Source organism: Mya arenaria, chromosome 5, assembly GCF_026914265.1.
Source record: "Mya arenaria isolate MELC-2E11 chromosome 5, ASM2691426v1".
Classification (NCBI taxonomy): domain Eukaryota; kingdom Metazoa; phylum Mollusca; class Bivalvia; order Myida; family Myidae; genus Mya; species Mya arenaria.
Genome location: NC_069126.1, coordinates 6,519,657 through 6,546,187, shown reverse-complemented (window position 1 = coordinate 6,546,187; position 26,531 = coordinate 6,519,657). Strand labels below are relative to the sequence as shown.

The 26,531-nt window shown below is 40.9% G+C and overlaps 1 protein-coding gene across 2 annotated transcripts; it reads left to right on the top strand.

Moving 5' to 3' along the window:
* The first annotated feature begins 180 nt into the window (after positions 1–180).
* On the top strand, positions 181–6,146 carry LOC128234021 (fibropellin-1-like). 2 transcript variants are annotated; one of them, XM_052947962.1, is made up of 6 exons: positions 187–351; positions 1,133–1,267; positions 3,472–3,600; positions 4,299–4,475; positions 4,981–5,109; positions 5,784–6,146. In XM_052947962.1, the coding sequence occupies exons 1-6, from the start codon at positions 282–284 to the stop codon at positions 5,906–5,908; spliced, it is 765 nt and encodes a 254-aa protein (XP_052803922.1). In that variant the 5' UTR covers positions 187–281; the 3' UTR covers positions 5,909–6,146. The 2 variants fall into 2 exon arrangements, with proteins under 2 accessions (XP_052803923.1, XP_052803922.1); XM_052947963.1 differs by lacking the exon at positions 4,981–5,109 and having other exon boundaries at positions 181–351.
* The last annotated feature ends 20,385 nt before the right edge of the window (positions 6,147–26,531 follow it).

Below are 26,531 nucleotides of genomic sequence, written 5' to 3'. Positions count from 1 at the left end.
TAATGCGATCGAACTCGACTTTTTCATTGTGACCACAAACACGTAATCATTGTTATTCTTACATTAAACAGCTATCAGATAATTACATCCGTGTAACATAAGTGCATTGTTTTAAGAACAAGTTCAAATTATCAATGTCATGTTGCACTATCAAAGATCGTATTTATACTGCAAATGATAGGTGGCAATTTCCCAGAGACTTTGGCATATTTCAGTATTTTTCCGTGTATCGGTTAATCTTTTTATATATTCAACAGTAATCAAAACATTAGTTTTATAAAATGGATTTAAGACTCGCATTTCTGTGCTTTGCCGTTTGTTTTCTGGATGATTTGGTTGCTGAAGGACAGGGTAAGCCTTCCCATTTACTTTCTTTATTATTTTCTTTCCAAATGAACTTCCAAATTTCGTGTTGTTTTACATTTATATCCAAAAACTAACGAACCAGCATCGGTACATTCTGAGCAGGACACCATGTTTTGCTATGATTATGCCTTTATGGCATTACTTTACAGAAATATCGGATTGCTCCGAAACGTTTCCATACTATCAATAAAAAATGCATTTTTAAGAGATTACATCCGAACTCATTACCAATGGCATTGTGTTTTTTGAAATCGTAAATGCATGTCTTGAATGCACTTACTAACGAATGTTATCCGCAATTCTTTAACCTTAGAAATAACGCAAAACATGGAGACAAAAATAATCAGTTATGTACATGAAGACGCCATGTTTTTCATTGGTCAATAGCTGCTGACAATGCAAAAGTACATATTTTCTTACGTTTTTTTTCAATTTGCCCAGACAGCAATCTGTGGAGTATGCAGTTTATGTCTATGTAACCATTCTTAAATACAATATTAAATAACAATTTATTTAATATTAAGTTTAAATTTATTCCGAAAACGTTCAATTTCTATATTTTTATTACTTTTTACAAAGCTTTTATTCGTTAGTGCTGAAAATGATGCCTGAACTATAAACCTTTATCAGTTTATAATACTGCCAATGACAATTGAGTACCTAGCCCTTGGAAAATGTGGAAATGGCGCTATTTGACCCAACTATTTACAATAAGTAATAATAATTATGCTAACCGTATCTCATTACACAACTCTACGTCTTGCAGACATCGATGAATGCGCTTCGGCACCTTGTCTGAACGGTGCCACGTGTATCGATGGCGTCATCATGTATGTCTGCACATGCGCAGCAGGGTTCCACGGCGTCAACTGTGATTCATCGGCTCAAATAGGAGTTACAGGTGTGTAAATCATTTATATATAACTTCAAAGTATTTTACCCATCAAAAGTACCATAGTTTGAAATCTTTTCATGAGCAGTGAAATTATATATAACTATCAAAACTTAAAACAAAAAGCTACTGTGTGCGCACATATTTGAAAAGAATAACAAACCGAATCCGCCGGTATGCCGGCGAATCTAATTCTGAGAGCCTCGCTGTCGGGCTGCAAGAAAGTTCCTTATCTGATTGCGGAGGAGAAGAAAGCATGACGGTATATACCAGTACGACAGAAAGTGCTCATTGCGTTGTTTCTGGTGCTGGTTGTGACAGGCTTGAGAAAGCTCTGGTCTGGTATCTTAATAATGCAATTTATATTGCGGCACATCACACCACGCTTGGGGTTGGACAGGCGATGTGAAAAGGGTTGCCAGTGTATGTCTGCTGGCATCTGCTTAGTTCTCCTCGAAGTGTGGAAGTCTTCGTTGAAAAATCTTGTAGCTCGGCGCTAGACTGCCTCTAGCTCTTCGATGTTTATCTCAGTGCAAGGATCTCGGTAAAGAGTCGCATATCCATAATGGGTCTGACGATTACCTAGTAGCATTGAGCCTTTATGTTCTAAGCGCAGCTGATCAGTTTCATGCACAGACGGAACACTCTTAGCTGGTACAGAAACATGTTTACTCCAGAAGGGCTTGTCATCGATGTTTTTGAAATCATACAGGAACGCTTCAGCGAAAGAGGGTAAGGGGTGGCGTATTTGCTTTTACTTTATTGGTAAGATGAACTTTCAATAACTAAAATGCGGTATAAGTATCGTTGTAATTTGTCTGCATGCTAGTTACTGAACGGTTAAGTTCCGGTATAGTAGTTAGTGTATAAACGAATACAAGGGAAATATGGTAAAAATATTAATAAATCATGTACATCCTTAAATGTACATGTATGTACTTACTGGTGTTTATTTAATGATTATAATTCGACGTTTTGCAGTACATTTCGGCTAAAATAAAAATATATCTAAGAGCATTATCTCTTTTTTCTTTATCTCGTTGTTCTCAACGGTGGGTATATTCGAACAGCTACACTAACCTAAATCTATAAAAACAATGCGCAGAAAAAATAGTTCCTTATTCATGGATTTAATTTCTATATTTTCAAGAGTAAAATATATTTTACAACGTATTATAACTGTTATAAAGCTAGAAAAATACAACGGGAGTTATAAAAAAACTAATAGTAACAAGCAAACAGTCAAAATATCGCCAACTACAAAGTTCTCATTATATTTCGCGATAAAAGCGTTTTTAAGTCACGAGTTTTAAAATTTGAGAGGAATTCCAGTCAATTTACTTGTTGAGCGTTAAATTTAGAATATGTTGGTGTATGAACCATGTTGGAATACGGTGTTATATATACGGTGATAAATCAGTAAGTGCAATGTCATTTCTTTGGAAGTTAACATCGGATGAAACGACAGTGAGGGTGGGTGGGGTAACGTGTTTAGCAATGGAAACTTTCGCGGAAGGAAAGCCAGAAGACGCGAGAAGACTAAGTTGAACTGAGCTCTTTCTTCTGGACGTTGTTGGCTGCACTACAATATGTTATTGTTTCATTTCCTCGATTTCATGTTCTGTCAGATGCTTTATTTTTTACCAAATGTCAATTCCAAATTCCGAAATAACTGGAAATTTAAGTTTTGCAGGTAGCCAATAATTTTACTACAATTTCATTGATAAAAGTAGTTCCGTAGTTAATATGCCCCGCAAATTAGTATTATTGCGCCTAATGACAGGACAGAAGTATCGAACAAATGCACGCGATTACGATGGGAAATGTCATTGCACTTAAAGTGAAATAATGTGAAATGGATAAACAACAACCATCTTTTAGGAATGAAGTGTTAATGTAAATATATTATTTTAAGGCCTAAAAATATAACCGTTTCATCTGTATCGCAAAACAGTATCATTATTATTAAAGCAGTGTTATGATATAACTTGAATACTGCAAATTTTATGAAAATAAGCTTTTTTTCAAATTGGATATCGTTTTTTATTTCAATTCTGTAGATATGTTTCCGTTTAGTACTGCAAACATTTATGAATGAGAATGCACAGCTATTCGTGAGGAAAATAGATTGTAGAAGTGTTTTTAGGCAAAATCTGACCTTATCTTGAGTTTGCAAATTAAGTTTTATATTTCCATATTTTCTTTCTTTTTAGCATGTTCAAATACATCGGACTGCGCTTCTCTTTCAAATGCCGTGTGCGACACAATAGTTACTCAGAAGTGCGCTTGTTTTACGTCACAGGGGTTCAGAGTCAATAGCAACTACACGGGCTGTGACTATGGTAAAACTTATGTGACTATGTAGACGAGTTTAAGTATTCGTCTGTTGTCATTAACTGCGATTGAGCCGCTTGACCAAAATCTTTGAATTTTTGCTGGAATCTTCATGTCATTGGCATAGCTCAAGTCAGTTGAATCTATTCTGGTCAATTCAACAATCAATACCGTCAGATATAAGCATATAACTTTGCTAAGATAATAATAAAAAGTAATCAAATCATGACACCAGTCCTCAGCATTAACTGCACTTAGTGGTAATCTTCTTTGCATTTACAGAGGAGGACACTTTACAGTTGTTTGTTTACTATTTAAGAATGTGAACGGCTGATATTAATGATGGGTAACTATATGCATTATTGATGTCTGACCATTTTTAATAGAGGAATTGACGCTAATCAATTATGAAGACTTGTAAGGCCAGTCAATTTCAATGTCTGGTGGACGTTATTCAAATCATTGTCCAATTACACTCTTCCAAATGGATTTCTGTCGACCGTATACAATAATATGTATGGTGACCACATTCAACATTGGAGTCTTGTGATCTTTTTTGATATTGATGTATTGTCAATAATGATGATAAAACAATGTATAAACACTATTGAGAATGTGCGTTCTTTACATGGAATATGAATTTAAAGATTTTTGTCTTTGATTCATGTCGTATTTTCGTTGACCTGAATGTTTGCCCTTTTTTAAGATTGCGGGGTACTCGCAAGCCCATCAAATGGTGTTGTAACGTTCACAACCACGATACAAGACTCTGTTGCTACGTACAGTTGTGATCCTGAGTTCAAAATTGATGGCGTCACGACGAGAACTTGTTCTGCAGTTACATCGAAAGGCTGGTCTGATACAGCACCCACTTGCATTACAGGTAATCCTATAATAACTGATTAGCTCTGTCATATCAAGAACTTTTAAAGATTATACTTACGCCCGTGTTTTTGAATTTACCGTTGTATTATCCAATTATTTCAGCTAATTTGTATAAACAGTTTTATTCATGTTTTTCAAAAGATCAACTCCAAATGATTCATTTTGAGTGCATGTCATCAGTGTAAGTACTTGTAAGCAATCCATGCCCTTTATTATGCTGTAAACCATAACTAAATATGTGAAACAAATTTCAACCTTGAGGCTTTGAAATTTTGAAGTTTTTTTTGTAGTCGAATCAAGACGATGTTGACATTTCGCCATGTATTTCGCAAACTTAGGTGAAGCCTAGTTCCGTCTTACTTCCTAACACTTAACGGCGTAAAATAGTATTTCAAGAGTTAAGTTTTATATAATAACAATGGTATATCTGATCGGAGCGACAGAACACGTATCTATTTGTTACTGTTTAGTGCTATAAGTCGATGCCAAAGTTGTTATTTCAGAAGAACAAAAATACAATGGCCTCTCCACATTAAGTGCTCTCATAGCTTTATCAGGAGTTTTGGGCGTTTTGCTTCTTTGTACAGCTGCTGGTTGCTACTTGTGGAAGAGACGAACGTCTAAATCAACAGGTATATGAAGTTATATTGGTTATAAACATGTTTTATAAAACATGGTGTGTGCAACCCGCGGAAAAAATTCTTCAAAGGGAACTGATGATAAATGTGTATTGACATGTATCGTGTATATTATGCTCATCTCATTTTTATTTATTAATCCAAGACGTTGTATTCGCCTTAAATGGAATCGCTCTAATTCAGACCTCACGAAACGCATATATAATTGAATGAGCCCTCACGGTAAAATTAAATCAGGGTACAACTGGTATATAATAAATCAAGGTACAACTGGTACATTTTAATCTGGGTACAACTGGTACATAATAAATCAGGACACAACTGGTAAATGGTCAATCAGAATACAACTGGAATATAGCAAAACAGGATACAATTGGTAAATATAATAAATCAGGATACAACTGGTGGTATTAAATCAGGATACAACATGTATATAATAAATCGGGGTACAATTGGTATGTAATAAATTGGGATTCAACTGGTATATAATAAATCAGGGTACAACTGGTAAATTGTTAATCAGGATACAACTGGTATATAATAAATCAGGCTACAATTGGTATGTTATACATAAGGATACAACTTGTATGTTTCATAACCAAGCGAGTGGGAAGGGAACTTATATACTTTCATTGAAATCTGTTATATGCCCTCAATTTAATTTTCAGGACAGAACTCGGAAAAACAATTAGATCAGCGTGAACCCGAACTTTCCTATGAAGAGCTACAAAGACGGGCCAACGAACCAACAAACCGAAATGCTGAAAACCACTATACTGTGCTTTCAATATAAAAGTTAAAAACACTGATTAACTTTATAACTTGTGTAATGGGTGTTATGTTTATTTACATACTAAAACTAGGACATATTAATCTTATGTTTTTGTATTTTTTTCTGACAGATATAGAGTAACAGTCTTTGTTAAAATTCTGGTATACTTGTATGTTTATTGATTATTTTATTTCATAACAATTTGAAACGTTTATACATTCGTTAAAGAATATATACATAAAATAAATATTGTGACGAGTATGAGTTTGTGTGCTTACATACCGACTAAATGAAACGTCATATGCGGTTATTGTAATAGTTGCGTAATATTCTACAAGTTTGTACATTGTGTAATTTTATTAAGAGTGTTTCGAACGTATTTTGCCTTGTTCCTTGTCCCTTTAAGCAGGATATTGGATTTATTTTAAGCTACTGGGCTTGTGCAATAACAATACCATGGTGTGGACAAATTCAACAGCTTATCATGTATGTTAAATGGACCAATACAGAATGAGCACTACTTTACTTAAGTAGTTCATGGTGGTTATTCGAAAAGCACGGTCATACCAAATGAAGTGTTAACCAGTTGGTGACAAAGCAAAAATAGAAGCAGCTCATAAACGTTCGGTGTAGGGCGTGTATTAAGCGTTTTAACCGTGTAGTTGTATAAACAATATATACAATAAGTAAAGTGACGTATGTAAAATAAGGACTACCTAATACTGATTATTGAAATATAAGCAGTAACCATTGTGATAAAAAGACAGACAGAAATCCAAGGATATACTTCTAGTTAAACATTTACTATGAAGGGGCCGCATCCAACACGAGATCACCGTTATGTTCTTAAGAACTGTCTTAAAATATATCACAGACGATGATGGGGAAAACCAGTAAAATATCAGAAATATAATAAATAAAATTTTACAAAATGCAGTTCATACTTGCCATGTGAAGATCCAACTTCATTTTACCATAGATAACAGATATGATGGATGGGAAGTATATTGTACTCAAACAATAGTGCACATGAGTTTATATCATCAAGGGGTCCCTTAATTCCTGTCAAGTGTAAAGTTAATATGGAGAGAGTTTTTACAACAAACACAGCTTTTGGTTCATACGTTTATTGAATATATTATGGACTGAGCCCTTACATGACGAAACTCTGAATTGTATGATTTTATAAATCAGGATAAAGGGTTATCTTAGATTCGAAATTGTTAATTAAAAATCCTGTAAACTGCGGCAAACTTGCAACTCTTGAAAATAAAAAGATGTAGTTCCTTCGCAAGAACATCAAACCGGAAAATTTAATTGAACGACATTGTAATTGTCTGAACCAATAGCATTGATTCATCTACCTCGTATATAGATCATCGACAGATTCGGATGGGACAATTATGCTCTAAGTCTTTAATACAAGCGATATCGATCAGGGAAGCTACACCTGCCAAATATTTCATTATGAGGGTCAACCTGTGGAACTTTAATTTGAATGTACGTTTATTCATGCAATCCCTGTTCCAAAGCAATGGAATAATGCTCGTACTTAAAAACTGATTTTTAGGAGCTAGGAAATCTGTCTGCATGTTGGAAATGAAGGTGATAGATGACGCGAAATAATAATCTTGAGTCAAAAAGCGAAGGAGGCACACGGAGTAGGAATAGTACATTTTAACTTTAATTTTGTTTTATTCTAGTCCAAAAAAGAATAAACATGCGGATCTGTCCTTTGCAAGCCAAAATTAAGGATATTATAATGACTATGCTTTCGAAATCATATACACTTGTGTAATATTCATGTTGCAAAATAAAGTACCATTAGTGAAGTTTCAACGAAAGAACCTGCCTTTGTAATGAATTTTCAGAAATAATACTTAAAGCACACTTTTATTTCTTATACATTAGACCGCATTAGTGGACATTGAAACACGCACATACAGAATAAAAACAAAACACTTTATTAATCAAGCACGATTAATGTGTTCCAAAATTGTTACAAGACCATGTTATCCACCCATGGGTCAACCCTACACGGTGTTATTTCCCTCTTCACAAACTGTTAAGCTTTTATCAGGGCATGACCTTCTAAAACCATGTTTGCGATTGAATGCATTTGTTGTCCCAATAATTCGAAATATTGACCTCCATATTTATAAAGGTTTGAGTCAGAAAACAATCAATGTTCACATGCCGTTCACACTTCCAGACCATTTTCCCTCACAATACCCTATCGCGTCTTTGAAAGTATGGAGGCCATTCTGAAACAAAGTAGCTCTTTAAAACATTGCGCTTCTTCTCAAGTGTATAGTTTTGCAGCCGGAAATGTGAGGACTTACTGACCACATAGCCTACTCAGTTCCTAAGCAGTTGTGGTTTGTTTACCCAAAACAATCTCCCTTAATTTCTTGAAATTTTTGTTTCAATTTATCAGTTACTCTAAAGCATAATGCTTTCTAGAAACAACCCCGCAACACAAAAATATTGGCATTTTCACGCTGTGAAATGACGATTTATTAATGTTAGACAATTACCAAGTCCGAATGTACGTGAAGCAGCACGGCAGAACGGCAGAACGGCAGAACGACAATATAGCAGCTAGCTGCTATGGTGCAGGCATCTAGATGCTAGTATGTTTTTCAATTAATAAATAATATCTATATACCGGAAATCTTAATGATTAAGAATGGGCGGAGTAAGTGTAGCAAACAAGTCCTTCCTTATCATTAAAATTTTACTTCAGACTGACAATGTGCCAATCCAAGACAACCGCGAAAGTTGAATTTCTTAATGATTAAGCCTAACACTTTAGTATTTCCTATCTGCAATTGCATTGGCTAAATATGCATGATGTTTTTAGATAGCCGTTCACAATCAAGTTGAAACAAAATAGCATGTCTCATTATTTTGTGACGAAATCGTCATATTTTTGTAGTGTTGTAAGAAGAACGCGGGTATTTGTCATTCTGTTCAGATTTAGCTTTCGATGGCCAAATCTTTGAGGCGAAGGTACTGTAGATTATCCCAGTGAGATACGTGATAAAGGTCGGGTCAAGGTGGAAGTCATCAGAAAAAGTTTATATGCTGAATTGCAGTTGTAGTTATTGTTGAAGTCCTACAACAACTTAAGCTGGGCCGATGTAATGATCAACCTCTTGATATGTGAAGTTTGTAGTGTTACGTCTGTGAAGTCTGTGTTGGAGGAACAGTCATGGTGGAAGTCACCATTTAATGTTAATATTTCATTCTATTGCAAACGTAGTAGTTCATCACATTGCTGTAGAAAAAGGGTTTCATTAAAAGAAACGTTAAACAGACTGAGCTCTCATAGTTTGGTTGTGAACTGTTCGCCGTGTGCGAATGTCAGCGCCAAAGGCGATGTCCGCTCTACCATGTCCTTTTTCATGTATACCCAAAACTCCAGGAGGGCTGGTGCAATGGTCACATGTTTGAGGCGGAGGTTTTGCAGTATTACCTTTGTGAGGCTTGTGAAGGATGACAGATCCAAGTGGAAATCGTCAGGAAATATTAATGTGCCCATTTGCAAGTACTGGAGGTTATCACACTGCCGGATAGTAAGTTCTTCATTTAAAATAACGTTGTCATGGCTGAGCTCTCTTAATGTGTTTGTTAACTGTTCCCCGTTTGCAAATGACACTTTCATTAGTGGTGTATCTTCCCCTATCTCAGCATTGATGAAGACACGGAATATTTCCAACATAGCCGGTGCGATGGTAACATCCTTGAGGCGGAGGTTTCCAGTGTTACCTCTGTGAGGCTTTTGAAGGATGACAAATCAAAGTGGAAATCGTTAGGAAATGTCAATGTGTCCAACTGCAGGCGCTGGAGCTTATCACATTGCTGTATATTAAGTGCTTCATTTAAAATAACGTTGTCAAGGCTGAGCTCTCTTAAAGTGTTTGTAAACTGTCCCCTGTGTGCAAATGACACTTCCATTGGTGGTGTGACATCCCGCATGTCACCATTTATGACGACCCAGAATGCTTCCATCAGGGCCGGTGCAATGGTCACATGCTTTATGCGGAGGTTTTGTCCCCTGTGTGAAAATGACACTTCAATTATGCGGAGGTTTTGCAGGTAAACGTTTGTGAGGCTCGTAAAGGATGACAGGTTCAAGTGGAAATCTTCAGGAAATGTTAATGTGTCAATTCGCAGCTGCTGTAGATTATCACACTGCTGTTTATTTAGGGTTTCCTTCGAAGTAAAGTTGCGAAGACAGAGCTCTCGTAGTTTGTTTGTAAACTGTTCTTCATGTGTGAATGTGACCTCCAAAGGCGATGTCATCTGAACCATGTCTTCCTTCATGTCGACCCAGAACTCCTTCAGCAGGGCCGGTGCAATGGTCAGATGCTTGAGGTGGAGGTTATTCAGTTTTAACGAAGTAAGGTCCGTGGTGGAGGACAGGTCTTCAGGAAATGTTAATGTGTCCAATTGCAGTTGTTGTAGTTTATCACACTCTTGTATATTAAGAGTTTCATTTAAAATAATGCTGTCCAGACTGAGATCGCGTAGTTTGTTTGTAAACTGCTTCTCGTGTGCAAATGACACTTCCATAGGCGATGTGTTATCCAGCATGTCGGTTTCGATAGAGGCCCAAAACTGTTCTAGCAGGGCTGGTGCAATAGTCACATGCTTAAGGCGGAGGTTTTGCAGTAATAGCTTTGTAAGGCTTGTGAAGGATGACATATCCAAGTGGAAATCGTCAGGAAATGTTAATTTGTGCATTTGCAGCTTCTGAAGCTTATCACATTGCTGTATGTTAAGTGCTTTATTTAAGATAACGTTGAGCTGAGCTCTCTTAGTAAGTTTGAAAACTGTGCCCCGTGTGCAAATGACATTTCCATGGGCGGTGTGTCATCCAACAAGCCAATTTCGATAGAGACCAAGAACTTCTTCAACATGGCCGGTATAATAGTCACTTGCTTAAGGCGGAGGTTTTGAAGTGTTACCTTGGCAAGACTAATGAAGGATGACAGGTCCATGTGGAAATCGTCAGGAAATGTTAATGTGTCCAGTCGAAGCTTATGTAGCTTATCACACTGCTGTATATTAAGTGCTTCATTTAGAATAACGTTATCAAGGTAGAGCTCACGTAGATTGTTTGTAAACTGTTTCTCGTGTGCAAATGACACCTCCATAGGCGATGTGTTATTCAGCATGTCAGTTTCGATAGAGGCCAAGAACTGTTCGAGAAGGCCTGTGGCAAAAGACACATGCTTGAGGCGGAGGTTTTGCAGTGTTACGTCTGTAAGGCTTATGAAGTATGACAGATCCAAGTGGAAATCGTCAGGAAATGTAAATGTGTGCATTCGTAGCTTCTGAAGTTTATCACATTGCTGTATATTTAGTACTTTAAGTGCTTTAGTTAAGATAACGTTGTCAAGGCTGAGTTCTCTTAGTAAGTTTGAAAACTGTTCCCCTTGTGCAAATGACACTTCCATAGGCGATGTTTTATCCCGCATGTCATTTTTGAAAAAGACCCAGAACTCCTCTAATAGGGTCGGTGCAATAGTCACATGCTTGAGGCGGAGGTTTTGCAGTATTACCTTTTTAAGACTCGTGAAGGATGACAGATCCAAGTGGAAATTGTCAGGAAATATGAATGTGTCCAATTGCATTTGTTGCTCATCACATTGCTGTATATAAAGCGTTTTGTTTAAAATAACATTGTCAAGTCTGAGCTTTCGTAGTTTGTTCGTAAACTGTGCCCTGTGGGCGAATGACACTTTCGTAGGCGGTGTGTCATCCCGCATGCCATTTTGATAGATACCCAGAACTCCTTTAACAAGGCCACATGCTGGTCACATGCTTGAGGCAAAGGTTTTGTAGTGTTACCTCTGTGAGACTCGAGGAGGATGACAGGTCCAAGTGGAAATTGTCAGGAAATTTATATGTGTCCAATTGCAGCTTCTGTAGCTTATCACATTGCTTCATATCAAGGGTTTCATTTAAAATAACGTTGTTAAGACTTAGTTCTCGTAGTTTGTCTGTTAACTGTTTACCGTGTGTGAAACATACCACCATAGGCGATGTTTTCTCTAACATGTCATCATTGAAAGCGACCCAGAACACTTCCAGGTGATGCGGGGCGATGGTCACTTGCTGGAGGGTAAGATTCTGTAGAATCAAGATTCTCACAAGATGCCAGGTACAGGTTATCTATATACAAATCTTATAGACATAGGGCTGTTAAGTTTTTTTGCAATTCTGTTGGAATAATTTGTTGATTAGTATCGTTCTCTTCTTCATTTGATATAACTAATATGTTAAGTTGTTCCATGCCTATCATGGTTCTTTCAACATAGTGTTCTTCTGAACATATCAAATGACAGGACTTCAGTGCGCTGATGCTGTGTTGCAGAAGTGGACGTAACGCTGAAACGCATTCTCTATCTAACCTTGCATGTCTTAGCGTAAGTTGTGGATTTGACACTCCATTGTTAACACATTCGTTGTACGCAAACAGCACGGTGTCTTGGTACTCGATGATCTCATAAGTATAAAATGTACTTTTTCTAAAAAAAATCCTCTCAATGTCTCCGAACATTTCCGAACATCGCCGCCCCTGCTCGTAATTCATCACGCACAGGAAGGCCAGTATGTCAGGTGAAGACACAGTATCGAAGGTTTTTCAAACGCTAGCCAGTCTTTACTCTTGAAGTTCAGTGACGAAATATATAATGCTGCTAACTTATCCTGGTAGGTTTTGTGCAGAAATCGGTACACTTTGGTTTTAATGCTGCACATTTGTGACCTATCGGCTAAAATCAGTCCTGAATCTAACAGAAACTGGTCATCTTGTAAGGAGTCCATGGTTGCCTCATCAAAATGAATTTTCGAGTTAACTAACATCTTAAAAGCATTTTTTCCGGTTTCATAAATCAAATATGATTTTGCTTTACACAGCTTCCGTCCCTCAAAACATGTAGGGAGAGGCCTTTGTTTGAAAGCGGGTGTTTGTATACGTTCTGAGTTTTCTTTTCTTTTGTTTTTTTAGGATTGAACATCATTTCCAATATGTCTGCATAAATGTGTGAGCTTGTTGGTCCAAGCTTCACATTAGATTTGGCATTTTCTGATGTTTTGTCTTCCGTATATCTGTCTTGCCAGAGGCAGTACAATCGCAGACCAACTTGTGTGTTGGAGGAAAGTGTCTGCAGTTTTTCAGTCTCTAAAGTGGCAAAGAAGTCATCAACGTTAAACGCGGTCCCATAAAATGTGTTCAAAATTGAATTCACGTGTTTGAAAAGTTATTTTGTGCCTTTTTGTTGAGATTGTCAATACATACATGCATGTATTTTGGCAAGTCCGTATCTGCGAGTTTCCATGGGCGGCATGTTATTATTATGCTGTACTTCCGTTTGGCCTTTGGTGAGTTCAGTGTTGACAAGGAAGATTCGTCGATTCCATCTGATATAACCAAACATCGTTCGTCCATGAATACTCTTTCCAGTTTTTCCCGGTCCTGCTTCTGGTATCCTATCTCATTTTCCAAATGAGCAAAAATAATGTCTTCAATAGAATTGGTGCGGTCTGGTGGAATATCTCTCAATGGAATGTAGAGCAAATAGGGTATGTCTTTCAAAGAATCGAAATGAATGTCAAAACTCTTGGTAAATTTGCTGATTGTATCCCTTCTTTGGCCATGTAATGCGCACCACAAAACAGATACAAACTTACAAAACGATGATTTACCAACACCAGAATTCGCGGTTATGATTGTTAATTGATTCGTTGTGTCATCAGGTGTCAGTAGCTGTTCTAGGGATGAAATAGGACGTGTCTCCTTTTCTTTTGGTCCGTTCCTCTCTTTGCTCATTTTGTTCAAGACTTCCGAAAGCCTAGGAGGAACGTATAAATCTTCTAGGCGTGAGTCAGAAAAGAACGGTCCCAGCAAAAGGGTAGAGTTGCTTCTGATATGGTGTTGAAGTAGAATGTTTTTCAGCTCTGTAATGTACAAAATAGTGTGTTCATATTCCACAATCGATATGGTAAAAGTATTTATGAGACAACTTGAGGGAGCGCGCATGAAAATCACGTGACCACAAATGAGAGCAACCAAAGATAAATTGACACAACAAAACGCACGTTGAAATTGTCATTCTAAATGTTAATCGCAAGAAAAAAAACTTGTCCAAAGTTCGTCACTTTATAACATTGATTGTGTGAACATTCAAAAACAAATATGGAATCGGCTATGCAGACGACCACACATGTTCTCAAACTTGGGAAAACAATAATTAAACGGCTATTTCCAACTGGGTCCTTAAGAAAAAAACCGCTCATATATACCATTTAGAGTACTTTTTTAAGGCAAAATGCTATTGTTGATGTAGTAATGAAAACGATCACATTCAAAAACCACACTTTATATCAATGTTGAAGCGGCAACAAATAAAGCTTCCGTCGCGAAGTAGTGCCAATTCACTCATTGCATACGTAAACTGTTATGGGATACTAAGCCCATTTTCACTAATTAAAATGCAGACTTGTCAAAGCGTTAAGACGTTAAAAGTAAGACGAAAGTAATTGAAATGTTTGTTTCCACTAACTAACGTAGGAAGGCACAACCTTTTCATATTGTTTCCGTTTTTTCACTGTTTTCGTAAGTTTTATAAAATGTGAGGTCACATCGCGTACTTCATTGTTGAAAGGTTTTCAAAGAGATCAAACGTAGAATAAGAGAGAGTATACACCATGAAAGTAGAAATTAAGTGGCGAAAGGTGGGCTATTTATTTTTATTTAGTTATTGTTAAGAAAGGAAATCCATAAATAAAAGTATGCGTTTTTGTGTTAATTTCATCGTGGTCGTTCACGTTTGTGATATTGTGATTTGTTTGGCATCCTTACGGTGAGGTGATAACAATTCTTCGTGTGAGGTTTAGTATTAACAAACAACACAATTTGAACAAACATTACACCTAGTACGTGAATACACTTTACATCGAAACTAAAATATATGGCTGAAATACTTCACATCTTAAACTTGTTTATGCAAAAGGGTGTTTTTTGTGATGTGGGGTTTTGAATACACGAATGTTTTCATGATCAGCAGATACTCAAAGGCTGCGAAACACTGCCTGTACGGCTACGTGCCTGTGTGGATTTCTTTTTGTGCACCATGTCATGCAGGCATGTGTACATTGTTCAAGTTTGAAATTAAATTGTTATGTAAGTAATAGTTAATGGTCGTTTTCTCTAATTATGTAAGATATGTATCAAATGAAAGGTACAGACGGTAAGTGTGTGAAATGTGAAATCATAATTATTTCTAAAATCTAGCATTTGAGAGGTGTTTTTTTGCAGATTTATTCCATATTCATTTAAAATTTCACTTCTTGTTTAATGATAACTTTTTCAATACTTAAACAATGATAATTGTTGATAAATCCCGAAATGTGACTTACCAGTTCTGAAGGCTTCATCCACTTGCTCCTGCTTTTGTGATATCTCTATCTTCGTCCTTATAGCTAGCAGGTCAATGTCTCGCTTGTGTGTTTCGGCGTTCTCATCCATACGTTCTATTTCCCGATCGCCAGCACCTTCAATGGCTGATAAACACAGATTTGTATTTGTCTCCATCTGCGTTTGGTGTTTATTCGTCGGGTCTTTAAAGATATTACGTTAAGGGTATTAAATGTGTAATCATAAGATTTTTTGAAATCAATAGAACATAATATAATAATTATAGGAGAGGTTCATTGGTAGACGTATTCCATATTCATTGAAATCTTATTTTAATAATTCAACAATGATTGTAGAAAACTCCTGTTATGTGGATATATTTACGATTGAAAGCAAAAAGGTTCTAACTTTGACATTTCCCATGTTAATATTGAAACTTACATTTTATTCTGTATGCCATACGTTTGGCTGCAAATATCACCGGAAAACATTTAAATACCAGATAACATTGTTTTAGATACTGTAAACATTTAACCTACCCGCTCCGAAGGCTTCATCCGCCGCCTGCTGCTGCTGCTGCTGCTGCTGCTGGCGGTGCTTTGTAATGTTGGCGTTCTTCCTAGTAGCTAGGGCGTCAATGTCTCGCCTCTGTGCTTCTACGTCCTTATTAATACGTTGTTTTTCTCGATCCCCAGCATCTTCAGTGGCTGTTGCAAACAGATTTGTATTCGTCTCTATCTTGGCTTGGTGTTCATCAATACGTTGTATTGCTCGATCCCCAGCATCTTCAAGGGCTGCAGCTTACAAGTTTGCATTTGTCTCTAACTGCGCGTGGTGCCTATTCGTGGAGTATTTGATAGATCCCTTTTCTTCACTGTCTAAACTATTTAAGCTTGATACTGGTGTTTTTTATCTGTCCGTGCCTATCGTATTTTGTTCATTCTGATGTATCCACGAGTTCTCCGGTGAAAAAGTCTGTGATATTTTCAATATGTGCCTGTTCAGACCGAACATCATCACGTATTTCTGTTTTATTTTCAACAACTAACGCGTTCTTAATTTCTGTCTGTTGGTCCATTTGGCTAGATATGTTGTCACAAACTTCTGTTCTTTCACCACCTTCGACCTTGTCTTGCAGCTGTTCATTTTCTTGCTCTGATGTACTCAGAATACCCACCACAGTAGTGTTTGTAGTTTCCTCATAGCCTGCTTGATCCGTCCCATAATCGATTTTTCTTCTTTTCGTTTATAAATGATCTTCCATGATGGCTTTGTATTTGTATTTCTCCCATGTTATATTGTTGTATTAAGCTTGTCCTTGACAAACTATTTGCTTTATTTTGTAAACAAATGCAGATTAGGTAAGTTGTTGTTTTTTCTACTCAAAATCGTCATGTTGAAGGTGAAATATAAGAATCGTATAATCTTCGAATTCAAATCGTTATATAAAATGTCTATTGTAAATTTCAAATATGATGGTTGTTAAGCGAAGATTTAAGTCTACTATCTGGAAAAATGTTTTTTGCACAACTGAAGCTGTAAAAATAAAAAATAAAGAAAAATGTGAAAATATATTGTTCGTAATATTATAATGGTAAGTGCATTTTTAAAACAAGCACATTTATTCTCATTTGTTATCAAATTTAAGCAGTTTCAGTTGAGGTGCTGCCCCCATTAAACCAAAAAACACACTGATATACATTGCTACGCCCAAACAATGGATATGAGTGAGTTTCCCCATCCCCACACACTGATACATATGTGAGTGCCCCATTCCCACAAACACTGATACATGCGTGAGTTCCCCCTCCACCACCCACTGATACATGTCTGAAAGTCATGATCCCTCCACACTGATACATGTGTGAGTGTCCCCTCCCCCACACACTGATACATGTGTGAGAGCCATTATTCCCCAACACTGATACATGTGTGAGAGCCATGATTCCCCAACACTGATACATGTGTGAGTGCCCCCCTCCCCCACACACTGATACATGTGTAAGTGCCCCCTCCACCACCCACTGATACATGTATGAGAGCCATGATTCCCCCACACTGATACATGTGTGAAAGTCATGATCCCTCCACACAATTATGCATGTGTGAGTGCCTCCTTCCCCACAAACAGATATAAATATTATTTGTGAGAGCCATTATTCCCCCACACTGATACATTTGTGAGTGCCCCCTTCCCCCACACACTGATACATGTGTGAGAGCCATGATTCCCCCCACACAGAAACATGTGTGAGTGTCCCATCCCCCACACTGATACATGTGTGAGTGTCCCTTCCCCTACACACTGATACATGTGTGAGAGCCATGATTCCCCTACACTGATACATGTGTGAGTGCCATGATTCCCCTACACACTGATACATGTGTGAGGGCCATGATTCCCCTACACACTGATACATGTGTGAGGGCCATGACTCCCCTACACTGATACATGTGTGAGTTCCCTCTCCCCCACACACTAATACAAGTGTGAGTGCAATGATTACCCATCACTGATATATGTGTGAGGGCCCTCTCCACCACACACTGATACATGTGTGAGTGCAATGATTCCCCAACATTGAAACATGTGTGAGGTCCCTCTCCCCTACACACTGATACATGTGTGAGTGCAATGATTCCCCAACACTGATACATGTGTGAGGGCCATGATTCCCCCACACACTGATACATATGTGAGTGCCCTCTCCCCCACACACTGATACATGTGTGAGTACCACCTCCCAATACACTGATACATATGTGAGAGTTTTGATTCCCCCACACTGATACATTTGTGATCGCCACCTCCCCCACACACTGATACGTGTGTGAGGGCCATGATTTTCCCATACTGATACATGTGCCCCCCTCCCCCACACATTGATACATGTGTGAGGGCCATGATTCCCCAACACTGATACATGTGTGAGGGCCATGATTCCCCAACACTGATACATGTGTGAGGGCCATGATTCCCCAACACTGATACATGTGTGAGTGCCATGATTCCCCTACACACTGATACATGTGTGAGGGCCATGATTCCCCAACACTGATACATGTGTGAGTGCCATGATTCCCCAACACTGATACATGTGTGAGTGCCATGATTCCGCAACACGGATAAATGTGTGAGAGCCATGATTCCCCAACACTGATACATGTGTGAGAGCCATGATTCCTCAACACTGATACATGTGTGAGGGCCATGATTCCCCTACACTGATACATGTGTGAGTGCCATGATTCCCCTACACACTGATACATGTGTGAGTGCCATGATTCCCCTACACACTGATACATGTGTGAGTGCCATGATTCCCCAACACTGATACATGTGTGAGAGCCATGATTCCCCTACACTGATACATGTGTGAGAGCCATGATTCCCCTACACTGATACATGTGTGAGAGCCATGATTCCCCTACACTGATACATGTGTGAGAGCCATGGTTCCCCAACACTGATACATGTGTGAGAGCCATGATTCCCCAACACTGATACATGTGTGAGAGCCATGATTCCCCAACACTGATACATGTGTGAGAGCCATGGTTCCCCAACACTGATACATGTGTGAGAGCCATGGTTCCCCAACACTGATACATGTGTGAGAGCCATGGTTCCCCAACACTGATACATGTGTGAGAGCCATGGTTCCCCAACACTGATACATGTGTGAGAGCCATGATTCCCCTACACTGATACATGTGTGAGTGCCATGATTCCCCAACACTGATACATGTGTGAGTGCCATGATTCCCCTACACTGATACATGTGTGAGAGCCATGATTCCCCAACACTGATACATGTGTGAGAGCCATGATTCCCCAACACTGATACATGTGTGAGAGCCATGATTCCCCAACACTGATACATGTGTGAGGGCCATGATTCCCCAACACTGATACATGTGTGAGGGCCATGATTCCCCAACACTGATACATGTGTGAGGGCCATGATTCCCCAACACTGATACATGGATGAGGGCCATGATTCCCCAACACTGATACATGTGTGAGAGTCATGATTCCCAAACACTGATACATGTGTGAGAGCCATGATTCCCCAACACTGATACATGTGTGAGAGTCATGATTCCCCAACACTGATACATGTGTGAGAGTCATGATTCCCCAACACTGATACATGTGTGAGGGCCATGATTCCCCAACACTGATACATGGATGAGAGCCATGATTCCCCTACACTGATACATGTGTGAGAGCCATGATTCCCCTACACTGATACATGTGTGAGTGCCATGATTCCCCAACACTGATACATGTGTGAGGGCCATGATTCCCCTACACACTGATACATGTGTGAGAGCCATGATTCCCCAACACTGATACATGGATGAGGGCCATGGTTCCCCAACACTGATACATGGATGAGGGCCATGATTCCCCAACACTGATACATGGATGAGAGCCATGATTCCCCAACACTGATACATGGATGAGAGCCATGATTCCCCAACACTGATACATGTGTGAGAGCCATGATTCCCCAACACTGATACATGTGTGAGAGCCATGGTTCCCCAACACTGATACATGGATGAGAGCCATGATTCCCCAACACTGATACATGGATGAGAGCCATGATTCCCCAACACTGATACATGTGTGAGAGCCATGATTCCCCAACACTGATACATGTGTGAGAGTCATGGTTCCCCAACACTGATACATGGATGAGAGCCATGATTCCCCAACACTGATACATGGATGAGAGCCATGATTCCCCAACACTGATACATGGATGAGAGCCATGATTCCCCAACACTGATACATATGTGAGGGTAATGATTCCCCAACACTGATACATGTGTGAGGGCCATGGTTCCCCAACACTCATACATGTGTGAGTGCCATGATTCCCCAACACTGAAACATGTGTGAGGGCCATGGTTCCCCAACACTGATACATGTTTGAGGGCCATGATTCCCAAACACTGATACATGTGTGAGGGCCATGATTCCCCAACACTGATACATGTGTGAGAGCCATGATTCCCCAACACTGATACATGAGTGAGGGCCATGACTCCCACACACACTTATACATGTGTGAGGGCAATGATTCCCTAACACTGATACATGTGTGAGGGCCATGGTTCCCCAACACTCATACATGTGTGAGTGCCATGATTCCCCAACACTGAAACATGTGTGAGGGCCATGGTTCCCAAACACTGATACATGTGTGAGGGCCATGATTCCCCAACACTGATACATGTGTGTGGGCCATGGTTCCCCAACACTGATACATGTGTGAGGGACATGGTTCCCCAACACTGATACATGTGTGAGGACCATGATTCCCCAACACTGAAACATGTGTGAGGGCCATGGTTCCCAAACACTGATACATGTGTGAGTGCCATGATTCCCCAACACTGATACATGTGTGAGGGCCATGATTCCCCAACACTGATACATGTGTGAGTGCCATGATTCCCCAACACTGATACATGTGTGAGTGCCATGATTCCCCAACACTGATACATGTGTGAGTGCCATGATTCCCCAACACTGATACATGTGTGAGAGTCATGGTTCCCCAACACTGATACATGTGTGAGAGTCATGATTCCCCAACACTGATACATGTGTGAGAGTCATGGTTCCCCAACACTGATACATGTGTGAGAGTCATGATTCCCCAACACTGATACATGTGTGAGAGTCATGGTTCCCCAACACTGATACATGTGTGAGAGTCATGATTCCCCAACACTGATACATGTGTGAGGGCCATGGTTCCCCAACACTGATACATGGATGAGAGCCATGATTCCCCAACACTGATACATGGATGAGAGCCATGATTCCCCAACACTGATACATGTGTGAGGGCCATGATTCCCCAACACTGATACATGTGTGAGGGCCATGATTCCCCAACACTGATACATGTGTGAGGGCCATGATTCCCCAACACTGATACATATGTGAGGGCCATGGTTCCCCAACACTGATACATGTGTGAGGGCCATGATTCCCCAACACTGATACATGTGTGAGGGCCATGATTCCCCAACACTGATACATGTGTGAGGGCCATGATTCCCCAACACTGATACATGGATGAGAGTCATGGTTCCCCAACACTGATACATGTGTGAGGGCCATGGTTCCCCAACACTGATACATGTGTGAGTGCAATGATTCCCCAACACTGATACATGGATGAGAGTCATGGTTCCCCAACACTGATACATGTGTGAGTGCCATGATTCCCCAACACTGATACATGTGTGAGGGCAATGATTCCCCAACACTGATACATGGATGAGAGCCATGATTCCCAAACACTGATACATGTGTGAGGGCCATGATTCCCCAACACTGATACATGTGTGAGGGCCATGATTCCCCAACACTGATACATGTGTGAGAGTCATGGTTCCCCAACACTGATACATGTGTGAGAGCCATGATTCCCCAACACCTTTACATGTGTGAGGGCCATGGTTCCCCAACACTGATACATGGATGAGAGCCATGATTCCCCAACACTGATACAATTGTGAGGGCCATGGTTCCCCAACACTGATACATGTGTGAGGGCCATGATTCCCCAACACTGATACATGTGTGAGGGCCATGATTCCCCAACACTGATACATGTGTGAGAGCCATGATTCCCCAACACTGATACATGGATGAGAGCCATGATTCCCCTACACACTGATACATGTGTGAGAGCCATGATTCCCCTACACTGATACATGTGTGAGAGCCATGATTCCCCTACACACTGATACATGTGTGAGAGCCATGATTCCCCAACACTGATACATGGATGAGAGCCATGATTCCCCTACACACTGATACATGTGTGAGAGCCATGATTCCCCTACACTGATACATGTGTGAGAGCCATGATTCCCCAACACTTATACATGTGTGAGGGCAATGATTCCCCAACACTGATACATGGATGAGAGCCATGATTCCCAAACACTGATACATGTGTGAGGGCCATGATTCCCCAACACTGATACATGTGTGAGGGCCATGATTCCCCAACACTGATACATGTGTGAGGGCCATGATTCCCCAACACTGATACATGTGTGAGAGTCATGGTTCCCCAACACTGATACATGTGTGAGAGCCATGATTCCCCAACACTGATACATGGATGAGAGCCATGATTCCCCAACACTGATACATGTGTGAGGGCCATGATTCCCCAACACTGATACATGTGTGAGGGCAATGATTCCCCAACACTGATACATGGATGAGGGCCATGATTCCCAAACACTGATACATGTGTGAGAGTCATGGTTCCCCAACACTGATACATGGATGAGAGTCATGGTTCCCCAACACTGATACATGGATGAGAGCCATGATTCCCCAACACTGATACATGTGTGAGGGCCATGATTCCCCAACACTGATACATGTGTGAGGGCCATGATTCCCCAACACTGATACATGGATGAGAGCCATGATTCCCCAACACTGATACATGTGTGAGGGCCATGATTCCCCAACACTGATACATGGATGAGAGCCATGGTTCCCCAACACTGATACATGGATGAGAGCCATGGTTCCCCAACACTGATACATGTGTGAGGGCCATGATTCCCCAACACTGATACATGGATGAGAGCCATGATTCCCCAACACTGATACATGGATGAGAGCCATGATTCCCCAACACTGATACATGTGTGAGAGCCATGATTCCCCAACACTGATACATGTGTGAGAGCCATGGTTCCCCAACACTGATACATGGATGAGAGCCATGATTCCCCAACACTGATACATGGATGAGAGCCATGATTCCCCAACACTGATACATGTGTGAGAGCCATGATTCCCCAACACTGATACATGTGTGAGAGTCATGGTTCCCCAACACTGATACATGGATGAGAGCCATGATTCCCCAACACTGATACATGGATGAGAGCCATGATTCCCCAACACTGATACATGGATGAGAGCCATGATTCCCCAACACTGATACATGTGTGAGAGTCATGATTCCCCAACACTGATACATGGATGAGGGCCATGGTTCCCCAACACTGATACATGGATGAGGGCCATGATTCCCCAACACTGATACATGTGTGAGGGCCATGATTCCCCAACACTGATACATGGATGAGAGCCATGATTCCCCAACACTGATGCATGGATGAGAGCCATGATTCCCCAACACTGATACATGTGTGAGAGTCATGATTCCCCAACACTGATACATGGATGAGGGCCATGGTTCCCCAACACTGATACATGGATGAGGGCCATGATTCCCCAACACTGATACATGGATGAGAGCCATGGTTCCCCAACACTGATACATGGATGAGAGCCATGATTCCCCAACACTGATACATGTGTGAGAGTCATGGTTCCCCAACACTGATACATGGATGAGAGTCATGGTTCCCCAACACTGATACATGGATGAGGGCCATGATTCCCCAACACTGATACATGTGTGAGGGCCATGATTCCCCAACACTGATACATGTGTGAGGGCCATGGTTCCCCAACACTGATACATGGATGAGAGCCATGATTCCCCAACACTGATACATGGATGAGAGCCATGATTCCCCAACACTCATACATGTGTGAGAGCCATGATTCCCCAACACTGATACATGTGTGAGGGCCATGGTTCCCCAACACTGATACATGTGTGAGAGCCATGGTTCCCCAACACTGATACATGTGTGAGGGCCATGATTCCCCAACACTGATACATGTGTGAGGGCCATGATTCCCCAACACTGATACATGTGTGAGGGCCATGATTCCCCAACACTGATACATGTGTGAGGGCCATGGTTCCCCAACAATGATACATGTGTGAGGGCCATGGTTCCCCAACACTGATACATGTGTGAGGGCCATGGTTCCCCAACACTGATACATGTGTGAGGGCCATCATTCCCCAACACTGATACATGTGTGAGGGCCATGGTTCCCCAACACTGATACATGGATGAGAGCCATGGTTCCCCAACACTGATACATGTGTGAGAGTCATGGTTCCCCAACACTGATACATGTGTGAGGGCCATGGTTCCCCAACACTGATACATGTGTGAGGGCCATGGTTCCCCAACACTGATACATGTGTGAGGGCCATGATTCCCCAACACTGATACATGTGTGAGGGCCATGATTCCCCAACACTGATACATGTGTGAGGGCCATGGTTCCCAAACACTGATACATGTGTGAGAGTCACGGTTCCCCAACACTGATACATGTGTGAGGGCCATGGTTCCCCAACACTGATACATGGATGAGAGCCATGGTTCCCCAACACTGATACATGTGTGAGAGTCATGGTTCCCCAACACTGATACATGTGTGAGAGTCATGGTTCCCCAACACTGATACATGTGTGAGGGCCATGGTTCCCCAACACTGATACATGGATGAGAGCCATGATTCCCCAACACTGATACATGTGTGAGGGCCATGGTTCCCCAACACTGATACATGTGTGAGGGCCATGGTTCCCCAACACTGATACATGTGTGAGGGCCATGGTTCCCCAACACTGATACATGGATGAGAGCCATGGTTCCCCAACACTTATACATGTGTGAGAGCCATGATTCCCCAACACTGATACATGTGTGAGGGCCATGATTCCCCAACACTGATACATGGATGAGAGCCATGATTCCCCAACACTGATACATGTGTGAGGGCCATGATTCCCCAACACTGATACATGTGTGAGGGCCATGATTCCCCAACACTGATACATGTGTGAGGGCCATGGTTCCCCAACACTGATACATGGATGAGAGCCATGATTCCCCAACACTGATACATGGATGAGAGCCATGATTCCCCAACACTGATACATGGATGAGAGCCATGATTCCCCAACACTCATACATGTGTGAGAGTCATGGTTCCCCAACACTGATACATGGATGAGAGCCATGATTCCCCAACACTGATACATGGATGAGAGCCATGATTCCCCAACACTGATACATGTGTGAGGGCCATGATTCCCAAACACTGATACATGTGTGAGAGTCATGGCTCCCCAACACTGATACATGTGTGAGGGCCATGGTTCCCCAACACTGATACATGGATGAGAGCCATGATTCCCCAACACTGATACATGGATGAGAGCCATGATTCCCCAACACTGATACATGGATGAGAGCCATGATTCCCCAACACTGATACATGTGTGAGGGCCATGATTCCCACACACTGATACATGTGTGAGGGCCATGATTCCCCAACACTGATACATGTGTGAGGGCCATGGTTCCCAAACACTGATACATGTGTGAGAGTCATGGCTCCCCAACACTGATACATGTGTGAGGGCCATGGTTCCCCAACACTGATACATGGATGAGAGCCATGATTCCCCAACACTGATACATGGATGAGAGCCATGATTCCCCAACACTGATACATGGATGAGAGCCATGATTCCCCAACACTGATACATGTGTGAGAGCCATGATTCCACAACACTGATACATGTGTGAGGGCCATGATTCCCCAACACTGATACATGGATGAGAGCCATGATTCCCAAACACTGATACATGTGTGAGGGCCATGATTCCCCAACACTGATACATGGATGAGAGCCATGATTCCCCAACACTGATACATGTGTGAGGGCCATGATTCCCCAACACTGATACATGGATGAGAGCCATGATTCCCCAACACTGATACATGTGTGAGGGCCATGATTCCCCAACACTGATACATGTGTGAGGGCCATGGTTCCCCAACACTGATACATGGATGAGAGCCATGATTCCCCAACACTGATACATGGATGAGAGCCATGATTCCCAAACACTGATACATGTGTGAGGGCCATGGTTCCCCAACACTGATACATGGATGAGAGCCATGATTCCCCAACACTGATACATGGATGAGAGCCATGGTTCCCCAACACTGATACATGTGTGAGGGCCATGGTTCCCCAACACTGATACATGGATGAGAGCCATGATTCCCAAACACTGATACATGTGTGAGGGCCATGGTTCCCCAACACTGATACATGGATGAGAGCCATGATTCCCCAACACTGATACATGGATGAGAGCCATGATTCCCCAACACTCATACATGTGTGAGAGTCATGGTTCCCCAACACTGATACATGGATGAGAGCCATGGTTCCCCAACACTGATACATGTGTGAGGGC